The sequence below is a fragment of the Danio rerio genome, chromosome 23 (genome assembly GCF_052040795.2).
Source record: "Danio rerio strain M-AB ecotype USA chromosome 23, GRCz13ab, whole genome shotgun sequence".
In the NCBI taxonomy this organism is placed as follows: Eukaryota; Metazoa; Chordata; class Actinopteri; order Cypriniformes; family Danionidae; genus Danio; species Danio rerio.
This window is the reverse complement of record NC_141043.1, coordinates 21,574,434-21,586,459: the sequence shown is the minus strand read 5'-3', so window position 1 is coordinate 21,586,459 and position 12,026 is coordinate 21,574,434. Positions and strand designations below refer to the sequence as shown.

Below are 12,026 nucleotides of genomic sequence, written 5' to 3'. Positions count from 1 at the left end.
CCTATAGCTTTCGCCATGAGGCTGTGTTCAAAATGACATCAATGTTTTCAAAGTGCACTGAGAAGGGAGCACAATTGTAAACATGAAGATCGCTAAAACTGAACTGTAAAATTACACCAAAGAGAGATGCTTTTTTATTTTAAATCATTCCAAGTTTAAATGTTAGAAGGTTCTAAATGAATAGGGCATAAGGGGGATAAGTGGAAAGAGAACACAGCCAGGAACTATGTTTCAAACTACAGCTCCAGAGCTGTAGTTGCTAGAGCTCAAGTTTGAGATGCAGTTTGTGAATGTTCATTAGAGCAACGGATTTGGGAAACTGTAAATCAAAAAACTATGTTAGTAACCATGGAACTTGCGACCTTAGTTGGCTAACGATGGTTTTGGGAAATGCACCCCTGACTGACAGTATTTACACAGCCGTGGCACAGTGCATGCGATAAGAAGCGTGAAGCTCTTCCTGGTGACATGGAGCCGATCCGCAAATCACAGCACGTTATGATAGGCAGGCCTTTTGGAGGAACTAGGACTCCAAAATATCCTAGTTAACATATTTTCATGTTAGCTGAGTAGCAGTACATAATCAAAGTAAGATATATGAAAATTATTGTGAATGTTTTTTTTTTTTTTTACAAATGAAGCATGAGCACACATTGCTTTGCATCTTATGAACACAACCAAGCCTTAAAAATACACTCTGGACCACCTGTTTAAGCAAATGACATATAGAGCTACAGATGATGCATTATCTTCTAAAAATGCAGCCAATGAGATCGCTAGTTTAGCATTTAAAGGTGCAGTAGGTATTTGTCTTCAGAAACATTTTTGTTGTGCTGGTTGAAATTCTCTTCACATACCAATAGTAATGATTAAAGTAAATGATCTAAAGGGATTTATAAGTATTTTTAAATTCTAGATAAGGTATATAACTAAAATATGTTCAATCCAATTAAATATTATTGAGGTGAAGTTGAAATGACACATTTGTTTCACACCCTCTGGCCTGTAAACAACTGCGCTTTATAAAGTGTGTGTCTCCATAGAGTTTTCTAACTGGTGAATGGCATGATCTAGTGTTATATCTAATCAGTGAGCGTTCGTGTGTTCATGACTTAAGGAAGCGTGGCTTTGGATGGCAGGGGAGGGTCGTAAAATTTCTAAGCTATTATGCCAATGCTAGTATTCTGGCAAATCACTGGCGACAACACCTTTAAATAATCTGATTCAGTGTTTGCTGTAGACTAGTCCTGTGGTCCACAACAGGGTTTCCTCCGACACACTCTACCTTTCCAACTTCACCTTTTTAGATCTGTTATAGGATATATGTATACCTTTTCATGCAGCAGCACATTTTACATGCTCAAAGTAGGGTGTCTATGTTTCTGTTAGCATTAGCAAGTCTAAATGCTTCACTAAAAACCACCAACAACATTATGAGGGAGTAAATGAACAGCAATTATTTTTGGTGAACTATCCCTTTAGCATACCTGCTTCTATCACCACACTAAGCATGTTAATAGTCTGAAGTGAATGTTACCTGAAAGAAGGCCACTACCAGGTCAGCCACGCACAGATTGACCATGAAGAGGTGCATAGGAGCGTGATTTTTCTTACGACGTAGTAGCACCCACAGCACAAATCCATTGCCCAGAGCAGTGAGGGCTAGAACCAGTCCCAGTACCCCGATCTCCGCCTGGGCTAAGGCTTGGTCCCTCACTCTTGGAGGGGTCACTGGCTGCATCGTGGGCCTCATTGTGGTCCATGTGACATTTTCTGACGGATATAGCCAAAGAAAAGCCCCTGTACCACCATAGCTGCTGCTGAGATTGAAGAGGGAGCTGGACAGATCTGGTGGCCCCTCCATCTCCAGCACAGAGTGATTGGGCTGACCCAAATTATCTTCCCAAGAGGCTATCCTCATGACCTACAATGAGAAGGACAGGCGTGAGAGGTGAAACCAACACTCCGAACACTCATGCTTTGCTGGCCTAAATTGGTAAACAATTTACAGTCATTTGAACAAAATAAGAACACATTAATTTTCTTCTGTTAGCTATTTCTGTATCTCTTTTACGAGAGTAAACCAATGGTGGCATATAAATCAGATGAGATCAGTCAGAGGATGTCTCTTATACAGTCTCAAATTAAATTCTCTATCTTAGCTTCTGTTTTAGGGGACGCTTAAGAGCAAGCTTTTAAAACATTACAGCAAATCATTGTGTTTAAGCCAAAACAGCATGAAATGTACTATTCAACAAATGTTTGAGGGTAGGTTAGAAGTTTATGAAAAGGATCGCAAAGTAGGTTGTAAAGTTTGTTCAGACTAACTTTTATGTTGGTTTGAGAAAACCATGCCTGAATGTTTGAAACAATATGAGTTTTTTAGCATGTTGCTAGAATTAATTAGCATGCTGCTAACAAGTGTTTCTGACATGTTGTAAAACGAAGTAGCATGTTTCTAAAATGTTTAGAACTTTGTGGCTAGCATGAATTAGCAAGCATTTCTTCTGTTAGCATGGAAACAAATTGTTAGCATGAATTTGCATGATTTGCTAAAATGTCTTGTGTTTAGCGTGCTGCAATAGCCAGAATTAGAATATTGTTGTCTTGTTTAAACTGTTGTTAGCATAAATTTGTTTCTAGCATGGTGTACATACATTATGCTGAGACAATTTTAGCATGTTTTAGTATATTTCAGAGCATTTTGCTTTCATGTTTACATTACAAGCACCGAATAACATGTCAATAGCAGGTTTTACCACACTGCAAGCATTTTCGATGGGCTTTAGACAGGTTTTGACCAGACTTTACTTTTTAGACTAGTCTTAGGCCCCGTTTACACTAATGCGTTTTCGTTTTAAAACGCATAAGTTTTGCTATGGTTTCGCCATCCGTCCACACTACGCCGGAGTTCTCGAGCGCCGAAAACGCTGGAGAGGCCGTTTTCATTCTAAAACGCTGCTGCTCCGTCTTAGTGTGGATGAGGGAAAAGGGGAGACATCTGAAAACGGAGGCGGGACTGCTGAGATTCGCTACCTGATTGGGGCTTTTGTGTTGTTGCGTATCCTTCCCTTATTCGTCAAGTCCCTATCACATGACTACAACACATGGCTTTAACGCTACCGGAAGACAGTACTGTAAACAACAACATGGGCTCAGAAATGGGAGCGTTGTTTGCACTATTGTCTGTTTTAGGTGCCATTGTGCAGTTTAGTAACAACTTGACCTTGTCGTCTGTCCACAAAAATACCTCTCTTGCTTTCTTTGCCATCGCGTTTAATGTTCTACCGGTGTTTGTTGACTAACAATAACCAAATGCCGAGCGAGACGCATGCTTTCTGTATATAATAGATCGCGCATGCCCAGAGTGCGCGAATGGTCATGTGATATACGTTTTTGGTGGCGTAGTGTGGACGGACATATGTTCAGAGACGCTAGGTGAAACGCAAGTGTGGATGCGGATCGTTTTTGATCTAAAACGCCGTTTTAAAACTAAAACGCACTAGTGTAAACGGGGCCTTAGGCTACGTCCGAAATGCATATACTATGGTACGCTAAAATCGGTATGTGAGCAGAGTGGTATGTCTGAAATCATATAATTCGAAAAACAGTATGCCAAAAGTACCCGGGTGACTTTCCACCTCCAGCGAGATTCTAAACTGTGCATGCGATCCATGCTACACTAACTCATATGCACTGCGAGAGAATTCATGAATGAGAGTTAAGCAAATGACGCGGGTAGGTCACGAGGTCATGACAAAATGGCGGATGTATTACACCCGAGTTACATTCATACTGCTCGCTTTCATACTGTATAGAACATACTTTTTTAACGGCCAAGTAGTAGGTTTAAATTAAAACGCAGTACCTACTGAGTAGTAGGCGGTTTAGGACGTAGCCTTAGACTCTCCAGCTGAAACCCATCTTGGATGGCCTGGAACACCAGTTTCATCAGGTTTAGCCGTTTTTTTCCCCTCCAGCAGGGTTCTAGCAGACTACCACATTTTACTAGGTTGCTTTCATGATTTAGCATGTTAGTTTGTCATACAGTAGTCTTGCCAGACTTAGGAAGTCACAGATTAGCTAGCTGGACAGTAGAAGGTCCGAAGGTCCCTGAGCTGTTAGATGTAGGTTAATATTTGATTATTGTGATCACTTAAGTGAAAGTTAATGGGATTTTTCACAGTTTTCATCATCCATCTATTGAAAACAGTTTGACCTGACTTTGGTGGTCATAGACTGAAAGGTCTAGGAGTACAAGTGTTTAGAAATGTAATATTAGTAGAAGAAGCAGCACTAACGCTTAAATATTCCAGTATGTTATTTTTAAGCCAACATGATAAAACCTAAATAAAACTGTCAGTGGATTTATTAAACAGCACTGAATCATTTTCAGCACTATAATATCACAGAAATCCCTCCAATCTCTTTGTATCCACCTCATTAGGATGCTACGTGGATTATTATGACCAGCTGCTTAAACACATTTAAGCTCATTTATTTAGGTGAAATCTGAACAGCAAATCTGAGACTCTTTTGGGATCTACGCATCCTTTGTCTCCAGACACAGGAAAACATATTTGCGGTGAGACTGAGGGAAAAAACAAAAAGATATGGGAACAATTATGGTTTAAATCCCTCTTTTGGAGATGCAATGCTGGATTGAGTCATGAATGGGGGAGGTGGGCAGGAGGAACGACTTTCAGAGCTTAAATGGAGAAGAGTGCAGATTTTAAATGTGTCTGTAATTATTATGTGCTCACATACTGTATATGCCTTCAATAGAGAAAAGTATTGCGCTTTTACTCTCATTAAACTTAATTTTTGCCTAATTTACAGATCAGTTCACAAATTGTTACACATTTAAAGTACTTGCAGTTGACTTGCCTTGAATACTGGTATTAACAAAAATATGAAATCAAATAAGAGAGAAAGACTAAAGGTGCAAAAACATTCAAGAAATCAGCATTGGATAATAAAGGCAGAAGATTGTTGGTTATTATGAAGAGTGCTGCCATTAAAAATGAAATTCACTCAAAGAAATTCATTCAGCAAGGATGCAAAGGCAAAAACAATTCCACAAAAATAAAAAATTAATCAATAAAAGAATCACTTAGATATTTTCTTTTACTTAGATCAACAAATAAATTTTCAGAACTGATGATAATAAACATGTTAGAGTCATTTCTGATGGACCATGTGACACTGAAGGCTAAGGTAGCCAGTTGCTAAAAATTTTTGCTTTCCTATTACGGGAATACATTGGAAATAAAGACTAAATTAACTAACATGTTGCTTTAATTATTTTTTGTCATCACTTGATTCTCTAATACAGGAGTTCTCTACCACAGTCCTGGAGGTTCGGTGCCCTGCAGATTTTAGCTTCAACCCCAATCAGACACACCTGGGCTTGCTAATCAAGGTCTAAAGCTGTGGTCACACTGGACTTTTCCTCCCATAGACTTCCATTCATATACATGCGAATGCGTCAGACCGGAAACGCAGGGTCATGCGTCAAGTTTCGGAGGTTACTCCAGTGCAAAGTTCAAGCTTGGTGAACTCTGGACCTGTAAAATCACATCACTTGACTGCTTGAGACCAATTGAGGTTCAAAACATAACCTCTCTGGACAGAAATTTAGAACATGAAGCAATTCCTTGGTTTTTAAATGTCTAATCATCTTGTTTAATCCCGCCCCTTTTCGCAGCGCCGTACAACAGAATTTCTCACACACAAACTCTAGTGTGACCGCAGCTTTATGCTAAATTTCTGTCCAGAGAGGTCATGTTTAGATTCTTGATTGGTCTCGCAGTCAACTGATGCGATTTCGTAGGTATAGTTCACCAAGCTTAAACTTTGCAATGTAGCGAAACTGAAGCATTCGTGTGCGTATGAATGGACGTCTTTGGGGACAAAAAAGGGCAGTGTGGCCGCAGCTTTACTAGGTGTTCTAGAAACATCCTTGCATCCTTGACTGAGTTTGAGAACCCCTCCCCTAACATTTATTTACTCTTTTATTATTTTTTCACCTTTTTTAATAAGATCACTAAATAAGACTAACATGGTTAACATGTTTTAACATTGCTAGCATAAATTAGCATTTTAAAGGGATAGGTCGTTCAACAATAAAAATTTACTCTGTATTTACTTTTCCAATTATATGTAAATAAGATCTAATTAAATATTAATCCGCACATTTGTGCAGAAAATAATTACATTGAATGAGTTCTGAAGGACTAAGTGACATCAAACACTGTAACTGTGCAGAAAATACAGTTTGACGTTTAAAAATATATACACTCACCACTTTATGAGGTACCAGAGGTGGGAGTACGTCACACATGTGAAAGTAACAAGCAAGGCTCAAGTCATAACCTTCAAGTCTCAAGCAAGTCAAGTCACTGCTTATTTCAAGTTACATCAAGTCATCGCTTGGTCTAGCAAGTCACTTTCAAGTCACTTTCAAGTTTACAGAAAATGATTCAAAAAATAGAAAACATCCAGTGAGTGGCAGTTCTTTGGGCACAAATGCCTTGTTGACGCCAGAGGTCAGAACAGACTGGTTCCAGCTGATAGAAAGGCAACAGTAACTCAAATAACCACTCATTACAATCGAGGTATGCAGAAGAGCATCTCTCAATGCACAACACATCAAACCTTGAGGCGGATGGGCTACCACAGCAGAAGACCACAGTGGGTCCCACTCCTGTCAGCTAAGAACAGGAAACTGAGGCTTCAATTCACACAGGCTCACCGAAATGGGACAATAGAAGATTAGAAAAATGTTGCCTGGTCTGATAAGTCTCGATTTCTGCTGCATCAGAAATTTGGCATCAACAACGTGAAAGCATGGATCCATCCTGCCTTGTATCAACGGTTCAGGCTGCTGGTGGTGGTGTAATGATGTGTGGGATATTTTTTTGACACACTTTGGGCCCATTTGAACCAAATGAGCACAGCCATAGCCTACTTGAGTATTGTCCATCCCTTTATGACCAGTGTACTTATCTTCTGATGGCTACTTCTAGCAGGATAACAGACCATGTCATAAAGTGTGAATCATCTCAGACTGGTTTCTTGAACATGACAATGAGTTCACTGAACTCAAATGGCCTCCACAGTCACCAGAACTCAATCCAATAGAGCACCTTTGGGATGTGGTGGAACAGGAAATTCGCATCATTATGTTAAATAGAACAAAATCTCTAAGGAACATTTCCTGTACCTTGTTGAATCTAAAGGATTAAGACAGTTCTGAAGACAAAAGTGGATCCAACCCGGTACTAGTAAGGTGTACCCAATAAAGTGGCCAGTGAGTGTGTATTGAATGAGAAAATACTAATTTTAAATTGTAGTGATATTTTAAGTTATTGCACTTTTACTATACTTTTATAATGCTAAATGAATGCAAACCTTGTGGGTGTTTTTCAAAAACATGTATGGTAGCAGCCTATAAATCATTTGAATATTGGAAAACAAGTCATTGTGTGTTTGTATTGCGTGATTTCTTTCAGGCGTTTGTTCACTCATGTGTGCTGTTTAAGTGTTTGCCCATCCGCAAGTGTCTTCCTGTCGATGTCTTTGATTTATGTGAGGATTAAAGAGAATGGAACCAGAAAGCTTTCGAATGCAATTTGCTTTAAAATTAGCTCTTGATTCCGGTCCAAGTCTGTAAGACCTGCTATATTTCATTCACTTCATTCATACTCACTCCCTCACTCACTCTTACTCTCTCCGTCTGGAGTGGTGCTTTTCATCTCGCTTTTGCATAATCAATTCACAACAAAAATAGCCACTTCAGAGCTGTGCTGGTTTACTGAGTCCTAATAAAATCAATCCAGTTGTAACGCAAAACGCGGCCAGGTCTTGCTTTGACAACAACCGATGATGAAAACCGGACAGTTTTTGCTATCCGGTTTGTGGTCTGTTCACACTCTCTGCATGTCCTGGCTGCTTTCCGTTACCTACTTTGATTTCTCCAGGGAAATTACAGAAAGAGCGTTCTTGTGCGCCCTGGGTGCTTAAAAGCATCTGCGGGTGCTGCCTATTCATCAGGAGACTGAGAGCGGCTCTGTGATCTGCTGCTGCTGGGCATGTGTTCAGGAGACACCCAGACGCACAGATAAATCACAACAATTATATCTCCTTCATATGATCTTATTTGTTTCTGTGGGTAGTTTAGTTACGATACCAAACATCTAAGATATTAATAGCTTAATAAACATATGACTTTTCATAAGCCCTTTTTTCTTGTATTAAAGGGGTCACCGTGGACTGAATTTTCTTAAGATTTTAACAGATTAGTGTGTGTGGAACATCAACTAAGACAACATTAGCATCTGCTTTAATTTGTAAGCTTTAATTATATTAACTGACTAATTCTCCTTATTTTCATCTTCCACCAGGTTTAAAATCTAAATCGAGCAGCATCCCTTGTGGTGATGTAGCTTAGGACTGTGAATTATTTGACAATCACTTCAGTCAGTGTTTAATTAATATTTATGAGACTGAGTTTTCTTATCCTATAAGCAGAGCTCATCTGAATTATTTGGTCTAGCTCTGAGACTGGACACTGGCATGCTGTAGTAAGGCTTTCATGATGGGTTATGATGTGGGTAGTTTTGTCAAAAGTACTAACTTCTTTGAGTCTGTACTGAGATTTCTAAAACTGTGGCATCATTTTGTTAGATTTTGCTGTATTTGGTTCAACCGTTCTTGGTTGGCTCGCCAATGTATTAGATGAATCTAATACATAAAATAAGTAAGCTGACCAAATTTGTTACGGGGAGAAGACTTTATTGAAGACAATGAATAGTACATTTTCTCAGCATCAGTTGGCCTGTTTCCATTGAGTGGTACGGTACGGTTCGGTTCGGTTCACTACGCTTTTATGGCCATTTCCACAGTCAAAAGGTACCTAAAAGCGAACCGTACAATACCACTTTTTGGGTACCCTTGGCAAAGGGTACCTAGCACAACAAAGGGTACCAAAAGGCCGAGCAAGACGCGCAACTGAATGCTTTTGATTTACAGAGATACATCACTCGCTCGTGCACAAGCCAGGAGAATGAAAACAACCACCATTTTTGAATACACAGCCGAGACATTACATCATAATAATAAATACATATAATAACAAGTAATGGTCAACCCAGGCTCAAACAAACCCTGTCGTCGTCTTGATGAACAGTCGCAAAACCAAGAAGAGCAGAATCTACCCTGTGCCCTGTAGTTTTTTAACAAGGTTGGCTAAAGTGCGAGAGGTTTCGCTTTCTAGTGATCGTTCATAGCGTATCTATATTTGAAATAACAAACTTCTTGAGCTGATAATAATAACAACGTGCGCATGATTATTAAAGTGCTTCTGACATCTGATCCTTTCAGAAATGGACAAACGTGAGACTGACGCACAAAAAAACAAAGGAGAAGCTGTTTAACTATTATTTACATTTACATTTTACATTTAGTCATTTAGCAGACGCTTTTATCCAAAGCGACTTACAAATGAGGACAAGGAAGCAATTTACACAACTAAGAGCAACAATGAATAAGTACTAAAGGCAAGTTTCAGGTCTGTAAAGTCTAAGAAGGGAAGTGTTAGTAGTTTTTTTTTTTTTTTTTTTTTTTTTTTTTTTTTTTTTTTCTACAGTTAGTTAGTGTGATATTCAAAGAGGCAATTGCAGATTAGGAAGTGAAGTGGAGACTAAATAGTTGAGTTTTTAGTCGTTTCTTGAAAATAGCGAGTGACTCTGCAGTTCTGATGCAGTTAGGGAGTTCATTCCACCAACTGGGCAGATTGAGCGTGAGCGTTCGCGAAAGTGATTTTTTCCCTCTTTGGGATGGAACCACGAGGCGACGTTCATTCACAGAACGCAAGTTTCTGGAGGGCACATAGATCTGCAGAAGTGAGTGCAGATAAGAAGGTGCTAGGCCAGAAGTCACTTTGTAGGCAAACATCAGAGTTTTGAATTTGATGCGAGCAGCAACTGGCAGCCAGTGCAAACGGACTAGCAGCGGAGTGACATGTGCTCGTTTAGGTTCATTGAAGACAACCCGTGCTGCTGCATTCTGGAGCAGTTGAAGAGGCTTGATAGAGTTAGCTGGAAGCCCAGCTAGTAGTGAGTTGCAGTAATCCAGTTTGGAGAGAACAAGAGCTTGAACAAGGAGTTGAGCTGCATGTTCAGATAAGAAGGGTCGGATCTTTCTGATGTTATAGAGTGCAAATCTGCACGATCGAGCAGTTCTAGAAATGTGGTCAGAGAAGTTTAGTTGGTCATCAATCGTTACTCCAAGGCTTTTCACCATTTTGGATGCAGTAATGGTTGCCCCATCCATCTGGATTGAAAAGTTATGGTGTAGAGTCGGGTTGGCAGAAACTACAAGCATTTCCGTTTTTGCGAGGTTCAGCTGAAGATGATGATCTTTCATCCAGTGTGAAATATCCAACAGGCAGGCTGAGATACGAGCTGGAACGGAGGGATCATCAGGATGAAAAGAGAGGTATAGCTGGGTGTCATCAGCATAGCAGTGGTAGGAGAATCCATGTCTCTGGATGACTGGTCCTAGAGATGATGTGTAGATGGAGAAGAGAAGTGGCCCAAGAACAGAGCCTTGAGGTACCCCAGTGTTTAGATGCTGTAGGTTGGACACCTCTCCCCTCCAAGACACCCTGAATGACCTGTCAGAGAGGTAAGATCTGAACCATTGTATAACAGTGCCCGCAACTCCCAGTGACTCGAGCGTAGATAGCAGGATCTGGTGGTTGACAGTGTCAAAAGCAGCTGACAAGTCCAGCAAAATAAGGACTGATGATTTAGAGTCTGCTTTAGCCAGTCTGAGATCCTCCACGACCGAGAGCAGGGCAGTCTCAGTTGAGTGGCCTTTCTTAAAGCCGGATTGCTTGTTGTCCATGAGATTGTTTTGAGTAAGAAAGTCCAGGACTTGATTGAACACTACTTTCTCCAGAATCTTGGCCATGAATGGAAGCAGGGATACTGGTCTGTAGTTTTCAAGTAGCGTATGGTCCAGGTTGGGTTTCTTTAGCAGTGGGGTTACCCTAGCCTGCTTAAATGTAGTGGGGAATAAACCAGAGTCAAGAGATGTGTTAATTATGTGAGTCAGTGTTGGTATGACTGCAGGAGAGATGGCTTGCAAGAGATGAGAGGGAATGGGATCGAGTGGACAGGTGGTTGCATGGCTAGATAGCACAAGTTTGGACACCTCAGACTCAGAGAGCTGAGAAAAAGAGGTGAGTGTGTGTGGTGTTGGTGTTGTATCTTGCGTGTTTGTTGTAGGTGCAGCAAATTGAGCACTGATTTTTGCAGTTTTGGTGCAGAAGAATGTAGCAAAGTCATCAGTAGTAAGTGTGGAGGATGCGGGTGGAGGAGGAGGATAGAGGAGGGAGGAAAATGTTTTAAAAAGTAGGCGAGGATTAGTGGCATTGTTGATTTTCAGACGGTAATACGTCTGCTTTGCAGAAGTAACCTCAGCTGAGAAAGAGGACAGAAGAGTTTGGTATGTTAAGAGATGTGCAGGATTTTTAGTTTTCCGCCAAATTCTCTCTGCAGCCCGAAGTTTTGAGCGATGCTCACGGAGAGCATCATCGCCTTTTGGACTATTATGAATTTGTAATGATGGAATTACTTTCTAACAGGAGGTTACATGTGCTGATGAAGATTAAAGATACAGATGAGAGGTTTGCACTGACTGTGGGCTTAATGTTGCGTGTTGTTTTTGAATTCAAATAAGGACTAAATGTATGCTGCGTGTAGTTTTTCTGTAACTGGTTACATATTGGAGACTGTAAGGGTCATGCGAGACACTTTTTTATAACAAAGGATATGACCCCCTGGAAATTACCCAATTGGTTTGGTTGGGTCACAACTTTTGAGTTCCTGTAGACCGGGGATCATCAAACTTGTTCCTTGGGGGCTGGTGTCCTGCAGATTTTAGCTCCAACCCTAATCAAACACACCTGAACAAGCTAATCAATGTCTTACTAGGTATACTTGAAACACCTAGGCAGG

General features: G+C 40.3%; 1 protein-coding gene and 1 long non-coding RNA gene across 5 annotated transcripts in view; both read right to left on the bottom strand.

Moving 5' to 3' along the window:
• The window catches only part of LOC147831275 (uncharacterized), a 111,480-nt gene that overhangs the window by 60,680 nt on the left and 38,774 nt on the right, over positions 1-12,026 (bottom strand). The gene's annotated exons all lie outside the window — the stretch shown is intronic.
• Positions 1-12,026, bottom strand: part of avpr2ab (arginine vasopressin receptor 2a, duplicate b) — a 57,198-nt gene that overhangs the window by 20,342 nt on the left and 24,830 nt on the right. For all 4 annotated transcript variants that reach the window (XM_087306958.1, XM_087306960.1, XM_087306959.1 and 1 more), the window contains exon 2: positions 1,538-1,924. In XM_087306958.1, the coding sequence (XP_087163084.1) occupies positions 1,538-1,921 (384 nt within the window). In that variant the 5' untranslated portion in view covers positions 1,922-1,924. The remainder of the gene's footprint in view (positions 1-1,537; positions 1,925-12,026) is intronic.